Raw genomic sequence first — 21,863 nt, forward strand, 5'->3', positions numbered from 1 at the left:
TCTCTAAAAAACATTTTAGAAGGTAGATGCTGTTGTCTGAAAAAAAGTGCTTTAAAATTTGTCATGATAGCATGACCATGGTGTGCAAAGACACAACTGCAACAATGGAATACGCCCACAGACAGGGTGGCCCAGCACCACTTGTAACCTTCAACTCCTATTTATGAACACAAAAAGGGTCCCTGTGATATTCACACCATGAAACTGAACTTTGCAATGAAATTCACTCATTTACCATTTATTTCATACTATGTTTTTGAGTAAGTTGTTCAGGGAATGGGTCGTCGAATATTTTGTTTACCTTCACAATATGCGGAGTCTCCTTGGACAGAGAGATAACCATTCTTGCATTCACAGGTAGCTTTTGTGTTCCAGTTTTTGCACTCTGAGTTTTCACCACACCTGTGCCCCTCCGCACAGAAGTTATGGCCTAAAATACAAGGAACATGGAACAGGCTTTAAAAACATGTTTAGTTCAGATTTTCAGGTATTTACATTGACTGCATCACTCAAAAACTTACACATTTTACATTCCAAATTCCCTCTATAAAAGTAGTTGGTACACACAGACTTTTTGGATTTCTCCATCAATTCATTCTCAGAAAAAACATTTTCTTTGAAAATATATTTGTATGATTAGTTTTATTCAGGAAAAAAGACAATTCCAAGGCAGGAAGCAATGACAATTCTTTACTGTTCTACTGAACCAATGTAGCATTAAGTGCCTGATTGTCAGGAAGTGCAATGCTAATAAAATAACTTACATCAAAAGGACAATGAAGGGTAATATAAGAAAAAAAGCCCTCAAAATTCTCTTATTATACTTTTAGTAGACCAAAATGAGACACTGCACAAAACTGTAGCAGTAGTCAAAGCAACCTCATACACTGCCTTGTAATTCTGTCATCAAAAACCAGCTCAATTGTTTCTACAGTTTATAATTATTCCATGCATCATGTTCTATCGAGAAGAATTTTTATTAATCTCTCCTTTTTCCTTCACACAAATTCTCAGTAGTTTCTTTGTGAACAGTTTCTTTTATTCTGTACAGTCATTTCTAGAAATAGCATGAATTTCCCCACCTCCTTCTATACAGCTACAAGTGGCTGAAATTCTTTCTTTCTGATTTTCAGTATTTCTCAGAGACATGTCAACATCTTTCTCTGCTTAAGTCTAAAGTGAAAGTAATTGTAACTTCATCTCTAAAGGCACTCCACCAGAGTTAAGAAATAACTTAGAGAATTTGACAATAGGATTTTTTTTCCTCCCTCCACTGATGTATGTTTTATGGATTTTCTCTATTAATATCCAAGAGACCATTTCTATTTGTCTGAGATATATAAGCAGGCATTTTGGTAAATCCTATTTTGTATCCATTTTCTGTCCTGGAAGGAGGAAAAGCAGAAACCCACACATACCATCATCTATTGATATTCCAGCTTGTGCTTATTTGAATACCAGAACAGTTTCTGCCAGTTCTGCCCAGTCATAAAGAAGCAAATTAAAAGTTCTCATTCATTGATCATAAACTTCCTAACACCCCCTAAAAACAGCTAAGAAAAACACAACCTGGACTTCTAACATTTAAATGCCAGATACAGGTCTCTATTCTTGCTTTGATATCATATTTTAATGCATTTTTACACACACACTTTAGTTGTCTACTAATTTAGCATTCAGGTTGTGCCAGCTTAGTGCACTCCAGACTTATGTGTCCGATCATCTACTGTTGAGTTCTGAGGTAATTTTTTAAAAATGTTAATGCTTGTTAAGTGTCAACATCCAATTCTACACTTAAACTTCAAATTCATTTTATTAACAGCCAAGGTATCTTCCTTGTGCTCAGCTGGCTCCTTCTTTCATTGTAACCCAGCTTGAGAAAAAGAACCAATTCCCTTAATGAAAACTTCAGTTATCCTTTCTGGTCTTTACTTATTTCACAGTCTGGTAAAAACAACTCAAGTATTCCAGATCCAGCCTTGTCAAGCTGAGGTACATTTTAGACTGGTAAAACGGGGTGCCAATACACTTCCTTTAGCCATTTATGCAATCATAGTATTTGACTTCTCATTTTTGCCTTTATAATTGAAACTGAACACTGGAACCCATCTCCTCAAACTTACCCATTCAGCATCTGATTTATGCTCCCCACACAGATTTACTATTCTACTGGCATTCCAGATAACATCCAAGAGACAATAAGTTTTATCATATTTTCTTTGTTACTGTTTCCCCTAAGATTATGACATCCTAGTCTGTTTCCTGCTTCTTTAGAATAATAATTCTCCTTTGAGCTCATACACAGTATGAGCTTGATTTGATTATTATTGGGGCAGAACTTCTGTAACACAGCAGTGTATTGAGCTAGGCAGTATGAAAAGATCACATGGATTGTTACTCTGTCTCAGGGTATTTGGTTTATATTTAGTTCTATTTCCTTCTCATCCAAACCTGTAAAAAACATTTCATCTTTCTCAGCATGTTTTAATTACAAGAGTGCTGGTACAACTTTCTGCAACAAAAATTCTATGTTTTCAGGCTCTTTTTATCCCAGTGAGTCAACATTTTACCTTATGATCAGCTCATGGCAAATTTAAGACAATTAGCCAAGTTGATGGCTTCTCAGAGTTAACTCTAATCACAAGTCCCAGGTCCCAGATCAACCACTCTAACAGCACTTTTTCCCAAGCACAAGCCAGTGATTAATTTTCACATCACAGCCCTGTGAATCCTTCATTGTTTATTTGCCACCTCTGGAACCTATCTGTAGATATGATGGCTACCCTACCTATCCATTTTTTGCCACTAGAGCTGTCACCTGTTTTTAAAAAAATCTCTGGAAAAATCTGCATTGCTTTTGTTTCCTTTATCAACTCGAATATGAGCAGTCTCCATCCAGAATCAGGTTTTCAAGCTTGAAAGCTATTAAAAGAGCATCACATTTAAAAAAATCTAAATAATTATTTTAATATATATTTTATATTTAAATAATAGTTTTCATAATTTTAATAATTAATTTCAATATTTAATTTTTAAAATTAAGTTTTAAAAGTAACTCCAGTTCTGTAACTTGAGAAAATAAAGGCTCTAAACGACATTCCATTTTTCTCCTGTCATTAGGAATACACAATCACAGAACATCCACTACACCTCTACACTGTCTTGGCACTTACTATTATAAAAGACCTGTGAAACACTGTTTCCCATCTGTTAAAACTGCTGTCTAGAAGTGACTCCACTTCACTTTCCAATAGCATTTCAGCAAACTTGTTCAATACCTCTGTAAGTGGACAGCGGAAGCCATTCCTGCTAAGAGTACACATGGCGCTACAACATTTTATGTTACCAAGCTTTTACAGAACAACTGTAATTTAAGGCTAGCCAGCAGGAAAAAAATGTATTTGAGAGAACAGAAGAGCAAAGGTTCATTGTGCCGCTGTCAGAAAAAGTACACCATTGCTTTTTTTTTCAGTAAAAAGCAAAATTAGCACAAAAAGAGCCAAAAGATGCGTATCAAGGAAGCGTGGTTCTTGGATTTCTTAGACATTGATCCAAATTCTCTCCAGAACGAGTTTTAGAACCAAATATCTGATTTTTATTAATTCTTTGGTGTGAAATGGCTCATAGGATTCCTTAAATCCTACAGATCTACAGATCCTAATTCCTTAAATCTCCTACAGAGATGCCAAAACCACTTGCTGATACTGCAATGGGATCCCTAAATCTCACATGGGTGGGAGAGAGCAGAGGGCATGCATCTCCATTGCTCAGCCAAAAATAACAATTCATTCAAAATATTCAGCAAAGTCATATCTGAGACAGTCAGCTCCTCTCTAAATATAAGAATGGCTTAAAATAGAATCATCACAGCAAGCAGGCAATTGGAGACGACTTAACAAAACCACAGAAAATCTTAAACAGTTCTGATAATCTTAACTAATTTCAGGCCAGTACAGATGACACGGCAAGTATGAATTAAAATTACAGATTAACGCATTCAGAACAGATGCCAGAAACCATCTTCCCTGTGCATACACACACAATCATAAATGTGCACAACAGCCCTCCAAAGTCATTCAAAACACAATTATATACTACCAGGGGAATTAAATATTGAAGAGTGTGTTTAGATTTTTGATGGGCCTGGTGACCTGTTTCATTCCCCAAACATTTCTGATAACATTACTCTCTTCCTACATCAAGGCTGCTGAAATTTTTGCTCCATCTTTTCCTTAAGAAATACAAGTTTCTTTCTACTCCTTCATTCTGACTATAGAATGACCATTAATAAATGTACTAAGACAATTAGGAAAAGAACCAGACACATCCTACCATAAAACTATCACTTCTGCAGCATCAGGAACTGCACAACTGGATAAGCCTTAGTGGCCCCAAGTCAGATATCTCAAATTAAAAATTGATTCCATTTTGGGACACCTGAACATTGCTCTCATTTTTCCAAGCAATGTCTTCCAATTCGTGGTTCCCAGAACCTGCTTTTGCAGAGCAGCACACTAAGCTGTTCCCTGCTGTCACCCAGTTTTTTACATACCTAACTTATTTGGTAATTGTGCTTAATTACTGATTGTAAAATGCAAGAACTCATTCAAGACTACAGCTACAATCAATACATTTTAGACCCATATCTCTTCCTACTTTTTTTATGGTCAACACTGATGTGCCTCTCCTTGTTTCCTTGTAACTTCTGTACGGTTTTCTACATTTCTTACAATAGCCTTAGCTGTTCACATCAAAAACTGTAAAACCCTTGTTCTCTTGCTCTTCAAGGTATCCTCCATTTCACTATTTTATATTAAGAAATCTCTAAATGTGAAAAAAAAAAACCCTGTCATAATGCTTCTGTTAAAACACCATCAATGTTCAAAAATCCAAGGTAGTTTCAATCTCAAAATCTTTTCTACTTTTCCAAGTTAGGACTTAACCCCACAGTTACAAAATAAATATGTAAGGTAAATCTGAAGGAGAAGTCATGGAAGAGTGTTAAAATTTGCCTTACCAATTATGTCTTTCCATGATCTCAATCAGTTTTTAATGAGTCATGTGCAAAGCAGCACTTTGAACAGCAGCTTTTACACCCCCAGAGACTGTGATCACAGAACTCAGTGGTCTGACATAAAACAGCAACTTCATACATTCTGTCAAGCTGCTCTATGAATGCAGAGCTTATTACACATTGCTTATCTGTGTGCAATAGAATAATGGTAACTAGACAGGCTAACAAGTTTAAAAAAATTTCTTCTTTTTCAGATACAAAGCTCTTCTAAATCCTAAGTAGTGCTACAACTATGTTTAGAAATAAGTTAATTCATATTTATCATCTGACATTAAATCTTAATAAATCTAAAACCTTGAAATAACTCCTACCTCACAGCAATAAATGGGAAAAATTCAATTTCTGAAGAGTCAAATCGCAGTTTCACAGCCAGGCAGGAAGAGATGAGAAACATGCACAACTGAAGAGCCTTCTCACCCTCTAACTGGAAAACTAAAAACCTTCCCAAAACAAAACAAAGCAGCACAAAGAAAGGTGGCAGAAGCCCCAGTTATAGAATTAAATTTTAGAATTAAATGCTGCTCCCTGCTGTAAAATGTACGCTTCACCTCATCAAGAAGATTCTCCCTTTCCTCCTAACGAGTGTCAGCAGGCAATCTAAATCCATCAATCCCACCATACTACAGGACAGCAAATAATTATTTTCTCTAGAAACAAAACCACTCTCACTATTTCATTATTTCATCACACTCTTTCTTTTAAGAAGAGCTCATCTGAAGTTGCTAAGGCTGTTAAGGCTATTTTTACGTATTTAAAATTGTGAGCATAACAACATAAAAATTCTCTCATGAACTTTTGAATTATTTGAATCACTCATGCAAAAGAGAAAAAAAAATCCACTCTTTCAAAATTATACACTGTCTTTGGCAAGGAGAAAAACAGCTAAAGGGAACAATAAAACACTTTCATGACACTATTTTTTGTATTAGTTTTGTCCCTGGGCTATAAAAAAATGTAGCAGGCATGCTGTAAGAAAAATGATTGATTCTCAAAAGTAGCAAAAAATGTATTTTGTGACACGATTCTTTGTGAAACTTGAAAATTAACTAAATTTTCTGTAAGTCTAAAAGACAGTTTAATAACACCACATTGTCCTGCTGGAAAGTATAAAGTGGCCACATAGTTTAAGCAGACATTTATATTAAAGCATGGAGATGAAAGGAAAAACTGGATATACTCTATGTAACAGCCAAGGACAGATCCCATATACAGATGTGGTGAGGTCCATTTATGCATTCAGTACATGAAATCACAAAAATAAACTGTCATTTTAAAGCAGAGCTCTTCCATACTACTCTCACCTTGCTGTACACCTCACACAACCACTTCCCTGAAATCTAGAAATTGCTTCTTAGCAGTATACTATTACCTTCTGCTATACTATAAACTCATGGGGCAAGCCTGAAGAAGAGCAGGCATTATTTGCTGTCCTTATTTTTCCTACCATTTACAAACAATAATGACTATCTAGGAAGCCCACCAGCTTTGTACACAACAGTATTCAACTCTTCTTTGCTGACTCATAATTTCCATCTCCATAAACACCACAGATTTATGTTTTACCCTGCATAACCTATGGCACTCATCTATTATTGTGGTAAGTACTACAGAGATTGCTGTGGAGGGTACAGTCTCATACCACAGCATCATGAAGACTTTGTATTTCTGTGTTTTTCTTTCCTTCTGCTGATCACCTCATATTTATCCTTTCATTAAATGGAAATTCCTTTGCTGCAGCTAGAAAAGCACAAGATGCAAACCTGTCACCCTTGCCCAATTCAGCAAATATATTCTATAATTCTACAGAACTTGAAATTCAGTAGAAGTCTTCTGTTTCTACAACTACAAATACTAAAAACACACATACTGCTACAAAGCCCAGAACCTGGCAGTCACTAACACACACTGATAAACACAGAAATAATATTCTTATTTAACATTGCTAGTAAATGCTTGTTAAATATCCTGTTGAATAACTTAAGGCTTAGCTAAGGACTAATGCAACAAATTAACTGCATCATCATACATACAATGTGAAATTTGCATATGATGTGCAAATGATCCGTGTGGCTTTACAACAAATAATTTTGCTTATTCAGGACAGCAGTTATTACAATATGTCTTCCTTATTACTTTGGCTTGGAGAAAAACAAGCTGAATATAGTCTCTGAAAGAAGTCAGTTTTGCAAACAAGAGAAGCAATCTATCCTTTCCCAGTAAAGGATATGCTGGCACAGGACAGGATCAGAAACTGTGGCCTGCTTGCCATAACAGAGAGCACCTGTTTACTTGATAAAACCCATACCAAATAAGGAATTCTTAATAAATATCCATTTTTAACAACAGCACACGATAAAATTATATACTACTACTTTAGGGTGCATGCAACCAAAGCGAAGTGTCAAGCAGCATATATTCTACTTCAAGATATAAAAAGAAACTTATGAGTGCTAATTTGAATTTATGCCTTTGTAAAGTTGACAAAATTAATCATATCTTTAGGCATCATTTTCAAAAGAATTTTAAAAAGCCATGATGAAATACAAAAAGAGGAGGTACTGGTTTAGCAGTGAGCTAAAGCAGAACTTAAAGTTTAATGTGTCAAATTGAAAGCATTATGTGCCAGAATTCCTGGGAAGGGAAAAACAATTTCTTCCCTTGCTTCTAGAGATCATCACATAAATATACATATTCATCTTATATTATAAATAATGAAGGCAGTTTGGGAATGAGTATCTAAAAAGAGGACCTATCACTAACAATAATATGGAAGTGAATAATTATGGAACTTATCTTCCATCAACTTTGAAGCTTTCATATTTCTAATCCTATTCATAATGAATACATTCTTTTTCAGTACTGCACTACATCAAACTGGGCCATCTGTTAAGAAGTATCATTAAGACATTGAGCCCTCTGAGGGACAGAGAAGCAACATTTACTGCTTGCTTAAATAGTTGCAGATGTTTCTAGAAACTACTAAAAAAATTAATGTGTATATTCTTAGACCATGACCCAACAGGGAGAGTCTCAAACATGCTGGTCCCTGCAACCACATGCATGTGTTTTTAAGTTCAAGGCCTAAGTAAATATTTAACCATGCATATTTACTAATTAAAATTTACTGGCAGAGGGAGAAGTTCGGAGCCCCTTCATTGCCATCTGCAATGGCACTGGAGGAATTTATACGCAGGCAAGACAAATGTTCCAGATATTCCAGCAGACCTCAGTAACCATCTAAGCCTGCAAATGTCTAATGCTCATTTGGCACACCTCTTGCTTGAATTTCTGAGGTGCATCACTAAAGGCTGACATGTGAGTCCTGAGAGACCAGGCTCCCCTTAAGCACAACTGAGACTCAGCACCAAGGGAGAGATGAGGAACAGAGATACAATACATAGGGAATGATTATTCACCCAGCAATTCACTTATTAGAACACGTTTTAAAAAGAAAGCTTGTTCAAGTCTTGACCTTGTGATACCTGCACGTTCCTATTTTAAGGGGATTTCCTCAATTAAGATTTTAGTTATTGCCTGTTCAGTGTGGTCCAGCCTACAGTCAGGACTTACAGGGCTGAAAGGAAGAGGAACTTGCATATAAATATCTCTTGGAAGGAGGAAAAATGAGGTTCTGGGCTCTAGAATTAATTTTTTAATTTTTGTTTTGCAGTGGTACTATTTCATTGTCCAGCTTAATTAATAAATTAGTCCTGAGAGTGCTCAGATCCAAATCAGCCTCCTAAGAGCCATCAAACTAGAATCTTAATGCTATTTTTGAGATTTTAAAATAGAGGCCTTGAAAAAACACTTTCAAAACCCTGCAGTTGCAGGTTTAAGCAACAAAATATATTTCTTTTTCAAATAAAACATCCTTTTAATAGGAATGTTTAGGAGATAATGGTTCCTTTATCCTTCAGCTCTTCCTTTTCTCCCTCCTCCTGCCTAATTCAGTGCAATTACAGCTTTATATCTGGTAAGTCTTCTAACCAAAGGAGTATCACAGTCTGGTTTTAGAACCATACTTATAGAGGTACTTAATATCTCATTAAAAAGGAATTGCTCCTTTCAATTCCCCTCTTGAACCGACAACTTATATTCCTTACAAGCTGGCTTACCTCTACAAACACTGCAACACTGGTTCTCTGGAAGAACATGATCTTTTTCTGAGCAGTTCAGTGGTGGACAGGTCTCTGTCACTTTTACTAAAACTCCATTCTGAAAATAAACAACATTTAAAAAAAATACATTGGTGAAAATACATGCAGTAGCAAGGATCACATACTTTTCCATCCACAGCACTAGTAATCTCCAGTAACAACCCTGGTAAATTAGCAAGAAGTAAGTTAAATTTATTTGCTCCACCATAACATCAAGTCTAGAATAATCTACTGTGCATTTCTCTGCCCAGCTTGAAAAAAAAATTAAAAGACAGGTACTTCAAGTTCAAAATTCTAAGCTAGTTTTACCAAATATGTAGTCTCAAAGTATAGTTGTCTTCTTTCCAAGTATTTGAAGGAATTTAAGAATTTCATTCCAGCTTAAAGATAGTCTTCCTGCTTTCTGCAAATCTGAGCTTTATTCTTCTTATTTCACAGTCCACATACTTCACTGATAAGTTATGCAACTCCAATTTACATAGCAAGACCAGGATTTTCAAGTGTTGTGTTGTTCTGTCATGTCCAATGACAAGAGTCTGTTCTTTAGAATTACTGATCACTTTATTTCCGAAGTTAGATCCTTCAGAGAAGAAAGCTCATCTTGAGAGATCCCTACAGAAACTGCTGTGTAAAAATCAAGCTAAAGACATTGCTATGATTTTGATTTCTAGATTTAGAATAAGATTGTGGTAGGAGGTCTAGATGCTGGTAGAACTTTCTGTAATCATAGACATAGAGACTTCATGGGGAGATTTTTCCACCAAATTTTACTCCATCTTCTCCAATCCAGCAGATCAGCCTCACTACATCTCCAGACCAAACAGCTCTCCAGTGCTTTAGTTTACTGTTTCTTAAAATCTTGTCCCAAAATAACCTCCTCTTACCTTATCCCCCCCCTCCAGCCTTCTTCATACCATGATTTACTTGTTCAGCACCCCTTCTGCAGCTATGCCACCACTGAAAACTAGCAAGTGGAGCAAAAATTAACAACTAGGATTTTTGCTCAGTAGGAACTACAGTAACTACCCCACAGGACTGTCCACACCTGAGTAATCTCATTTTCCAAGCTATGAAACTCCACTATGAAAGTAGGCAGCCTGCTATGTTGCCAAAACACCTTTTTAACATCAGTCTAGTCCTCACTCCTCCCAGAAAAATTTTTATGATATCTCAGATGGCAGAGCAAAAATGTGGAATAAGAATTTCTGCTTTCCTCAAATAAAGAAATTTCATTTTCCAGCTATCATGTTTGCAGAGACAAGTATAAAATATGATCCAAACATATCTAGGGCTAGGAAAGCAGAGGAAAACCAATATCAAAAAATAGACAAAACCTCATTAAAGTGATCATTTTCATAATCTGAAGGACCAGATACATGACTTTGAACAGAGGATATTGAAATTACCTATGAGTCCACCCTGCATGAAGAACCATCCAGTGCAGAAGCTTGCTCTCATAGCTACACAACACTGTGCCACACCACACCAAAGCACAGGCTCACACAGGTAAAAAACTTTGCTGGTCATCAGCCTTGCCACTTCACCTCACCACACCAACTCAGCTCTGCCCCTCCAGGCTCCAGAAGGAGATCTCACAGCCTCGAGCTGCCCTGCACACTTAGGAAATGCCTGCTGAGTCTACAAGGCACAAATGATGTGGCCGAGGTGCCCAGCAGCTTGCAGGACTTACAGCTGACACAGGGAATGCAAATTTGACCATTCTGTAATCGCTGCCCGTCACTGCCCCTGACATTACACTCTTCAGGCTAAGCAGGGCCAATTGCCTTTACTACAAGTTGCACAAGTTGCTGTCGTGAATAATGCTAAAAAAAACCCACAGGCATCTGCTTTTCTCATTTTTTGTAAGAAAAAGCAGATCCCTACAGCAGCACAGAGGGCACACATCATCAGAGCAAGTGGCCACAAGAACAGTGAAGTTAACGGAGGCGTTAGGTCTCCTCCTGATCTCACTTCCACAAGGGAAAGGGAAGAATCCTTCACGGTTCTCTGTGCAGTTGCAGGATCAAAAGTGATAGAAGTACCAGACACTGAGCCATCACTTACTATCACGTTATCAAACAACCAGCTAGAAAAGCTCTGGCTGTAACTCATTGCCTATTTAAGCTCAGACAGGACAATTACAGAACAAAGAATAAAGTATGTCAGCATACCAACAAAAATTGTTGACTGACAATAAATCTGGCCAGAAAAATATGGCAAGAAATGGTATGAAAGTCAAATAAGTGTCAGGATGAGTCAAAAGCTAAAGACAAATTTATTCCAAGGTTACTGCTTCTTTAGTGACTCACAAGGAGATTAAACAACACAAATTGAGAATTCCATTAATTTAACAACAGTAAGATTTTATTTCCTTAAGTCTTCTATTTTCTGCAGAATTTGCATCTTGGGAAAACAAATTAAACTTATTTGTAATTACGTTTTAAAACAATTAAAACATTTCTATGTTGAGTATTCTTTGGGTTAAAATCAATTTGTTATAAACTAGTATAGATCCAATTATAAGAATTATCATAATCAGATTTCAGATTTTATCCACTGAGATAAGTAAGAAGAGTTCACACTTCAGAATTATTGCTTCAGGCAGTCTTCGAAAAATTATTCCTTTTTATATTCAATTCACATATGTAGCCATCATAGAATGTGAATAGAAGTAGATGTCAAAAAGACATTTTTTCTGGAATAAATATATCAAGCTTCAGTTGTGACATACAATCCACAAAGAATGAGATCTGGAGTCAAAAATTTACAAGATGATAATTAAATTTCTTGTAATTATCAAGTAAGTACATAAAAAAAGGATTGGCTGTAAGCCTAATCAGTGAGATGCATTGAAAATCTGAACAACAAACAGCTCATCTCACATGATCAGCTTTGAGAATTATTTGCAACATTTAAGATAAGGCTATTTTGGTGGGGGTTTTTTTCCTGCCTGAATTTATCTCTGCCCTAATTCTGGACAAGACAGGGTTGATCTCTGCAGTAGCCAGGAGGGGCATGGCCAGGACAGGATGTTATTCTACACCACCTCAGTCTGAGGTGGGGTTGGTGGGGTCAAGAGGGAGCAGTTGGGTTTTGCTGCTCCCTGTGAATTGATCACCTCTTCCTGTACCCTTTGTCATTACTATTATTGCTGTGGCTGTTTATTTTCTTATGTCCTTGCTGATTCCAGTAAACTGTTCTTATCTCAACCCATGACCTTTCCCTTTTGTGCCTCCAGTTCTCCTCTCCATCCCACCCAGGAAAGTGAGAGACATGGTTTCAGTGAGAGCACCTCATCCAGGAGTATCACTCCTAAGCCACAACAAGCTGGTATTGATCAGTCTCTTAGGACACAGTTTCAAACAGCAGCCTTAGTTGTCACTCTGAAGAAGCACATTGTTCCTTATCTTTACAAAAACTTTTTAGTCAACCTTCCTGAAAGCTGCGGCCCCTGTCCATCCTGTATGGCACACTGTGACTGCCTGCTCCCAGCATTAATGAAGAGGCATTTATTTTTGTACCCTTTGCTGTCAAGCATGTCATCTGTTTATGAACAGGCATCATGTCATTCACAGGCAGCTGATCAACTGCAAATTCCCACTCCAAGAAAAGTTATAAAAATCTTTCCATTGACATTCAATGGCCCACATCACCATACAAGTAAAACCCCCCCAAAAAAAACCCTAAACAAACCAACAAACAAAAAAAACAAACACTTACAGAATGCAGAAAAGTGCAGTTATCAAAAGCTCATATACTCTTGTATTTTCTGGCCTTCTCACCACAAGAGAGAGATGGAAAAGCTGGGAGAGATCAGCCATTCACCATGAGGATAAATAATAGACTGGAGCATCTCACAGGAGGAAAGGCTGGAGAGAAGGCTCAGAGGGGATCCTACAGACACATATAAATACCCAGAGGGAAGGTGCCAAGAGGATGGAGCCAGGCTCTTCTGAGCAGTGCCCAGTGACAGAACCAGAGCCCACGGGCACAAAGTGAAACAGCAGGAACATCATCCATCTGAACAGCAGGAAACACTCTTGCAGTGTGAGGCTGCCCAGGGAAGCTGTGAAGTCTCCTTCCTTGGAGATACACAAAAGCCATCTGGACATGGTCCTGGGCAACTGGCTCCAGGAAATCCTGCTCAAGCAGTATAGTTGGACAAGATGACCTCCAGAGGTCCCTTCCAATCTGAACTGTTCTGTGATTGTTAGAAATACCTGTGTGCTCATTTTGTCATTGTAGATTCATCTAAAGAGGGTTTGTGGGTATGATTCCAGCTGGGAATGTTGTTCATGAATAACATCTGTGTTTATGGTTAAGAGGATGTGCATCATAAATATTTTTAGTCTGGATTACTTTTGAAAAATTAAAAAAAAGGTCTCTCAGCCTGATAAAGAAAATCTTTGATCTAGCTGGATCCATCAGTAGTAGTCTTATTTTTTAAGATGGAAAAATCAATACAAGTTAAAAGTCTCTTAAGTTTGGATCAGTACCTATGCAAAGAAAACAGAAACTATCTTCAAATAGAAATCGAAATGTGAAATTTCAAGTTAATCTTTTTGACGTTACTCCACTTACAAATATATCCTCCTTTACAGACACTAAGATTTTTAAGTCATCTTTATCAACACTATAACATTGACAGTAGATGTGTACCCTCCACTGTATTCCTTCATGGATCAGCAGCTTTTGAAACTTGATGTCAGTTTTTCAAGTCTGAAAAATTAAACCATATTAAATTTTGTATGGTCCTCCCCTATTACAAAGTCCCTCCTTTTCATACAACACCCTGTCCACATGGGACAGAAAACAGCCACAGTTTGACTCATCCTCATTGAAAAATGACACAGCCACAGTTTGACTTATCCTTCATCTAGGGAGCATTCCTAACTGAGGCAGTAGACAAGTAGGTCAGACTTAGGAGGTCATGCTGAAGACATATTGAATGAACCTCCTGCACAGACACACCAGCCTACAGAAACAGATGCAAGCACCCTCTTAAAAACTCTCCCCAGGCCAGTGAGGTTTAATGTTTTGTTGAAGCACAGTTGTGGACAGAACTTCCATTTGTTGGGGTTTTCCTGAAGGAATGCATCAAAAAAAATTTTTATGGTGTAACATTCACAGATGCCATTTTGAATATTTACCAATACTGTCAATTAAGATGCAAATACCAACTGCAATGTTACTGTAATTAACATTGCCATATCATTTTCCTTTTAACAATAAGCAAAATACAAAAGCTGTTTTCATTCTTTTACTCATTCCTAATGACAGATATTTGATAGTTGGTATTTGCTTTTCATCTTCCTGAATTATCATACTCCTAATGATGAATATAACACTCTTATTTATAGCACAGTGAAGTTCCACAGATGTAATTCAGATCACCCTCTCTGGTTTCACTTTAACATGAAAAAACTCCTGTTCTCATTTTATAAATGTACTTCCACTCTCAAATAAACATTCTATGTCATATTATAAATAACAGGCATTTTAGTCTGCCTTCCAAGGCAACAACCTTGCCCACGTATTTGTATATGCAGTGCTGAGCACCCCATACAGCTCTACAGTAACAATAGCAAAGTAATTCTGCATAACAAGTTGTTTTCACAACATTTGTAAACAGCTATTGTCCATTTCCATTAGTGAACATAAAATTGCTACTCCATACACTGAGCTCCAAGCACAACAACCAGATCACTGTAATCTTTTCCAATGCACATTCACCAACACTCCCTGAACTGACCTAACACAGCCTCCATTCACCTGTGCTCTTAAATACTTGCTATCATAGTCCAAATGTCATGAATTTGCCAAAAAGAATCCAGTCCACTCCAGTATCCTGTAATTTACCTCAATTATTAGAAGAGTTATATATAGTTTGAACAATACTAGGAAAAATATAGAGTAACTCACATAATATAACAAGATAGTTGCTTCAAATTTTAGCAATTTGGCTGAAGTGAGTAATTTGCTCAAGAGGCTGTTACTTTTTTCTAAAGCTCATGAAAGCAGAGATAAGAGAAAACATTCTTCCAAATAATTTTGCCCGTATTTTTCTTATCCTGCAAGAGTCATATTCCTGCCTTGTTTTCGTATTTGTGGCTTTCAATGACTTCAAGGTCACCTTTTTCAAGACAACAGATGTCACATTTGCATGAAGGAAGCCTAAAGAAATTCACTAACTTTTCACTGTCACTTCTGAACACCACAGATACATTTAAAAACAGGAAAGGTTTATACAACTGAAACTTACTCGACATTCCCTGCAGCTCTTGGTTAATACTCGTTGACCTTCTGCTAGCACTTTGCCTCCATAGATACACTTTGCTGTAATTCGAGAGGAGGAGGGAGATTAAAAATTAATCAAATCAGTATTTAAGCAGCAAATAAATGCAAGGTATAACAAAGAAGTAAAACCAGTATTCACATACACTAAAAAAATATCAATACATTAAAAACACGATTCATTTTGCTTTCATTAGAAGTCAGTCAGTCATTTTATCAGTCATATAATTACAAACACAGTAACAAACAATAAATTCATTTTAAGAGAAAGTAGCCTCTTTACCCAAACTAAAGAGAGGGAATTGGAGCATAAAGAATATGTCCTGGACTAAATAACCCCACTCAATAGAAAATATTTTCACTACCAACATTGTGTAGCTACAGTATTTGTGTTACTAGAGGTCCTCATGACTCACTTCAAGAACTGGAGACATTTATTAGCATCCAGTTCATTACAAGAATAATGTAAGCACAGATTTCAATTAAGCCTTCACATTTTTTGTGGGCACAAAGGTGAACTCTTCACCTTACTGGAGGACTGCACAAACAGATTGAATGCAGTGAATGACTAATGAATCAACAAACTGCAAAAATCTGTTTCAGGAAAATATTCTTCAGGCACACATGAAATATGTAGGATTTTCCCAGGAAACTGAGAACTCCTACTGCAAAACTCTTGTATGAAGTTTTGACCCTTCTGCCAAAGATAAGTGGCTCCACAAATGAACCAACAGACTGGAACACGTGATCATTCCTCACTCACTTCACGGCAAAGTCACCTAGCTTGGGACTACTGCCACCAGGAAGAAAGCAACGGGCATCAGGGCCACAGCAGCAAACAGCTTGGTCAATTATGACCAGAATTATTACAGTCCCCATGCAACTACATGTCTAAATTCCAATTCCAGAGAAGGACAGTAAATCCATCAATTAAAGAGAGCAGCTGGACTGTTACAATCTCACACAAATTAAGTATCCACTATAAAAGCGCCCTACATTACAAACTAGATCGATGTTAAACACTGATAAAATAACTTTCTGCTGTAGCATTTCAGCTCTTTCTGTACTTGGCCACTAAAAGTCTGACCTGTGACCCTGAAAGGAAAGCTAAAACTCTATCTATCACGCTCTGTCTAGGACTGTTTTACCTGAATTTCCCTCCTTAGTGCCCAGGTAAAGGAAGCACTCACAGGTGTGTCCCCATTACAGGTGATGCCAATAGCTCCACAGCAGCAACTGTCACAGTCAGATTGATTCGCAAATTTTAAGCAGAAGAGACTGCTAGATCAATCTTCATGAACCTTCAGACATAAATTTGCTTCTAATGACTCTTTGTGAAAATGCTCGTTTCTTAAAAAAAAAAAGTGATTTACTATTTTCAGGCTAACACAGTTTTCATCATCACTAAAGTATTTAAAAAGAGGTGTCTTCCTTTTGGCATCTTAGCTTTCTTTGTTTTTCAAAAGCTGACCTAGTTTTTATGCCTGCCTTGTTGTGATCTCACTTCTGAAGAAAACTTCAGATGAGGAAGCTTTGTTTAAATTAGGAATCCCAGTAACTATTTTTAGGAGAATTTGAAATAGAGACATTCCTTCTTTCTTTCTGTTTTCCTGACATGACTGCTTCTAACAAAAGAATGGACACACTGGAAATCAAGTTAATATATGATTCAGAAAAATTATATTTAAAATTATAGTCTTTTCTCAAATATTATTTTAAATGCTAACACAAGGTGGCAGGGATCAAAACTGAACTGCCTAAACCCCTTAACATATCAGACATTAGAGCTTTGCTCATTAACCCTTAGCTAAGATGGGAAAGCATTCAATAACTCAGCCATTCAATAATCCCTAGAGACAGCAAATTACAACTGATAGTTCTATCAGAGCTAAATAGAAAAAGCACAGAGAAAATAACACCTGCAGTGCAGCTCTTTGGAAAACCTCTGCAATTACTACTATCTACCTAGAGGTGACTGACTGTGGTCCTAGCACATCATTTTGTCAAGGAGCTGGCATTTACAATCAATTTCAATCAACTTCCATACGTCTCTTCCCATTGACTGACATGCTGAGTTCTTGTCAGAATAACGAGTCAAGTTTGTGCCAATCACTGACAAAAGGCAAGTCTGATTGTTCACCTTCCCATTACAAACAACAGGAACAGTTTACTCATGAGGGTATACACTGAATCTACAATTTCGTGCCTTACAATTTCTTTGAGTCAGATTTTGACTCTTGTGCGTACATCCAGTTTCATGAAAGAACTTCCTAGACTTTCAATGTTACAAATAAAAATATTTTGAGACAAATAATACAGGCCAGCATGGCCACTTTATTACCCAAGTACTCTGTTCATGAACATCTTTTAGTATGCAGAATATTCATGCTGACATACAGCCGAGAGAAATGAGATTACATGAGAAACAAGAGCAAGTGCAAGATCACAGCTAAAGGATATTTGTGCAAGGAACTAATGAATTCAATGACTGAAGAAGGGTGACAGAATGCTAAAAAAGTGTTATTATTTTCCTAATAAATCCTAAAATAATTCAACATCCCTGTCCTAATAAATTATTGAAAAGCTCATGCATGAAGTTTACACATCTTCCAGAACAGATCAGTGGAAAGAGAATTTGTGCTTCTTAAGGTACAACTGGCATTAGTATACAGCTAAAATTTTCATACATAAATTGTCTTTGTTCCTTGTACTACTATTAAAATAACAAATATTGAATATTCCTTCTGTGAATGTTACTTAACATCTTTCATTCCCAGTAAAAGGAACTGAAAGCTGATAATAACACCAATCACAAAATGTACTTAGCTTTCCTTTCTTCTCATTAATTTATTTGGAAATTAATTACAGCAAACTATGGCTCCACACAGTGATACTAAGCCAGGGTCTGATATACTGTCATGTTTATTTTAAAGAACAGTATTTTAACTTGAAATAAAAGATAGGCGAAAAGATAACAGCTTGGTTAGTTACTCATCACAAAAGAAAGTTCACACCATAGACTTGATGCTCCTCAACATCAAGAGGAGATACCAACTGGAGCCAAGTCAGTCTTCCCAACCCCCAACAGGATGAATAATTTTACACTAGCTATAGGTAAAAATAGAACCTCAGAAATTTGCAATGCTTGTTCATGTCTCAGCAATTATTTATTTTCTTCCTAAATCATGTTTGCCACTATGACTCATGTTACCTGAACTACCAGGATCTCTGAAAATCATTACAAAACGTGCCTGCTGGCAGGACAAGGTTAACCCTGCTGAAATAGAAGGCAAAACAGCGAGGTCTGTGTGATGTACTCACCCTTGCACACTTTGCAGCACTGACTGTCCACGTGCACAGGGAGAGCATCAGGAGGACACTCCAGAGGGGGACAGGACATCCTCCGGCATTCCACAACTCCGCTCTGAGCAAAGGGGTTTAGGACAAAATTCAACTACTGCTGCTGCAATGAGTATTTTATACAAAACACTAAGAACTATTTAAGTAAATGAAAACACCATTCTGGATTACAAACTTATCTTTTAGTAACAGATTTAATCCCATCCAACTACAAAATTAATCAAAGTGCAGCTGAAGGTGTACTGCCTTCAGTATTTTGATACATATTACTGGTTTTTCCCCCAAACCCAGAGCAAAAATACGTTAACTGGAAAACACAAGTCAAGAACATAAGCCCTACTTTCTGTATGCTGTCCCTATCATCACTGAGTTTTTAACAATCAGGCTTCTATTTTCCTGAGCAAACAAAGGCTCTCTTCAGATATTTATCAAATAATTTCAAAGATACAAGTTTTGCATACTAATCCTCTTTCTGTCCCTTGTATTTTTCAGTCTGATAAATGCTGAAAACGAATCTGCAAGTTGTTACCATGCAAGATGCAACTAAGCATCTATGAATACTATTAAGATAAAGCCTCCTTTTTGAAAAAGCTACTGCAGTGAAAACAATTCCAAACCAAACACAGACAATGCCACTCCTTCACCCCAAGACCACAAAGTCCTCACAGCTATAATTAGAACAAATAAGAAAGCATTGCCAAGGGAAGGCAGATTTTATGTATGAAGCATACAAATAAGGAATGTCAAAATTTTATTTATTTTACCATTTTCCTCTCTATTGTCCGTGCTGCCACTAGACACATACTAAAAACACAGTAATTCTCAGAGTGAACATTATGTATTCAAAGGCCATTTTCACATTTTCAGTAGATCCTAGCTTTCAAACTCTTCAGAAATGCTTACTTTGCATGTGCAATTCCTGCAGTGATCATCTTCAACCCATGAGTCTTTGTCTCTGTAGATCAATCCATTTACTTGACAAGTCTTCTCACAATGGCAGTCTTCCAATTGACTCAGTCTTGTTTCTGCATAATTTAACTATAAATGAAATTAACTTGATGAGATTTCTGCAATTCAAACACATGATTTAAAAAAATCAAAAACCAGTACACTTATTTCTAGCAAAACCAACTTTGACCACAACCTTCAAAACACTGAACCAAAAAATCAGGTAAAAACTAACCCTATTCCTCAGATTTTGATGGAGTTAGTACATGGTCATCCCAACTATGTTCAGTGGAGAAACCATGCTCCTGGAGAAAACCCTGGGCTTGTGGCTAGCTCTGAACACTCCTTGTTGTTACAACAGAAACAGAAGCTTAATATTTAGCAGTTAAGTACATGCATTCCTTCCCTGCCCCTACAAATAACTGGCCTCTGTTCAATTTTTTTTTTCTGGCAAAATAAATACTAGAAATTAAAAAAAAAAAAAATCAAAACTTATGGGAAAATTTTGTGATTCATGAAAGTATCCCTGTCTGTATAAATCCATGATGTAAATAAACCAGATTGCTTAGTCCATAAATGAAGTCAAGTGCTTGATTTTTCTTGACTTTAATCAAAGCCAAGCTTGAACCTTTTTGACTTCCAGCAAGGAAAGACTCAGTAGAAATTTCTGTGCTGGAAGTCTTCATGTAACAAACACATCTGAATACAAAGCACACCCTAGTGGAGGCTCATAATTTACCAAAAGAAGTTATATTCCACTCAAAGAAGTGCAGGAGATGCCCAGACTGATTTCAGTAGCTTGTTAAAGCCACATGAATTATTTTAGCCACTACACTTAGAGGAACTAACAGTACTCTAGCCCAGCAGTGGGGAATGCTGCAATGTAACACAACCCTTTTCTCCTGCAGCAAATTAACATTTTAGCCAGACTATAACACCCTGACATACAGTGTGTCTCTATTTAAGGACACAAAATTAAACTGAACATATCTACTGGAGAGATTCAGAAATTAATTCAAATTATGACAAAAATAAATTAAGTTTTAAAACCTAGGATTTATTAGTCTTTAAAAGCTATGTCTTCATAAAACACAGGTAGGAAGAGGATGTAAGGGTGGTTAGCTTGCTACAAGTCATGATAAAATGCTACTTTCATAGCACTCCATGACAATCTGCCATAGCCAGGGCTCTGCTGGACCACTCACATAGGCCCTGTGTCCCACCCTGAGCCCGCCAGACTCAAGAGAGGCACAGCCCAAGCAGGAGGGAGCCTCCCTTTCCTGCTTTCATTCTGCATAACTTGCACAGCTACTAAAATTATTGGAGCCTGAAACCAGTAGCTGGATGTTTCCTTCCCAGCTCTGAGTCTCCATAATTTTAATTTCTATAAACTGCACATATACATTCATTGCAAACACTTGCTCCTCTATTCAATGCTGTGATACAGCTGTAACCAAACATAGATTGAGAGAGGAGCTGAAATCTGGATACAGTGGAGTCTAAAAGCAACACGAGACACCAAGACACTTTTTCAAAACATCTTGCTCATGCTCTGCATCTCTTGGTGCAGGATCAGGAGCTAGGGATGCTTGCTGCTGTACATTAGCCAGCCATTCTCTGACCACATGCCAGGCCAAACAGGATCTCTGCAGGCAGCTGCACAGCCCTTCAAAGCCTTGACATGCATCATCCCCACAAAATATACCTGTGTCTACATTAGTAACTCTTGTGTCTAGGACTTAAAAGGCAGATACAAACCTTAATACTTCTCTCCAGACCCCCTATTTCTAACTTGCATTTTTCTACCAAGTTTATTTCCTTTCCTGTTGCATGCATTTTGCCTGGACAATAGGAAACGACTGCAACAAAACAGTCAGTGGACTGCTGTAACAAGAAAAGGAATTTGCAATGAAGGATTATGCCAGCACCACTTTATGAAAGTGCAGAGTCTTTGCAGTACAAATACTGTGTTATTTGCTTCCCCTCATAAAGCAAAAATATAATTAACATCAGAGAAAGCAAGTTACTCA

General features: G+C 37.1%; 1 protein-coding gene across 2 annotated transcripts in view; it reads right to left on the reverse strand.

The window, feature by feature from the left end:
- The window catches only part of NELL1 (neural EGFL like 1), a 291,050-nt gene that overhangs the window by 204,522 nt on the left and 64,665 nt on the right, over positions 1-21,863 (reverse strand). For both annotated transcript variants that reach the window (XM_053944628.1, XM_053944627.1), the window contains exons 8-12: positions 19,789-19,923; positions 18,847-18,949; positions 15,494-15,567; positions 9,190-9,289; positions 302-430 (exon numbers count right to left, since the gene is read on the reverse strand). In XM_053944628.1, coding sequence (XP_053800603.1) covers positions 302-430; positions 9,190-9,289; positions 15,494-15,567; positions 18,847-18,949; positions 19,789-19,923 — 541 coding nt within the window. The remainder of the gene's footprint in view (positions 1-301; positions 431-9,189; positions 9,290-15,493; positions 15,568-18,846; positions 18,950-19,788; positions 19,924-21,863) is intronic.

This window comes from Vidua chalybeata, chromosome 6, assembly GCF_026979565.1.
Source record: "Vidua chalybeata isolate OUT-0048 chromosome 6, bVidCha1 merged haplotype, whole genome shotgun sequence".
Taxonomy (NCBI): Eukaryota; Metazoa; Chordata; class Aves; order Passeriformes; family Viduidae; genus Vidua; species Vidua chalybeata.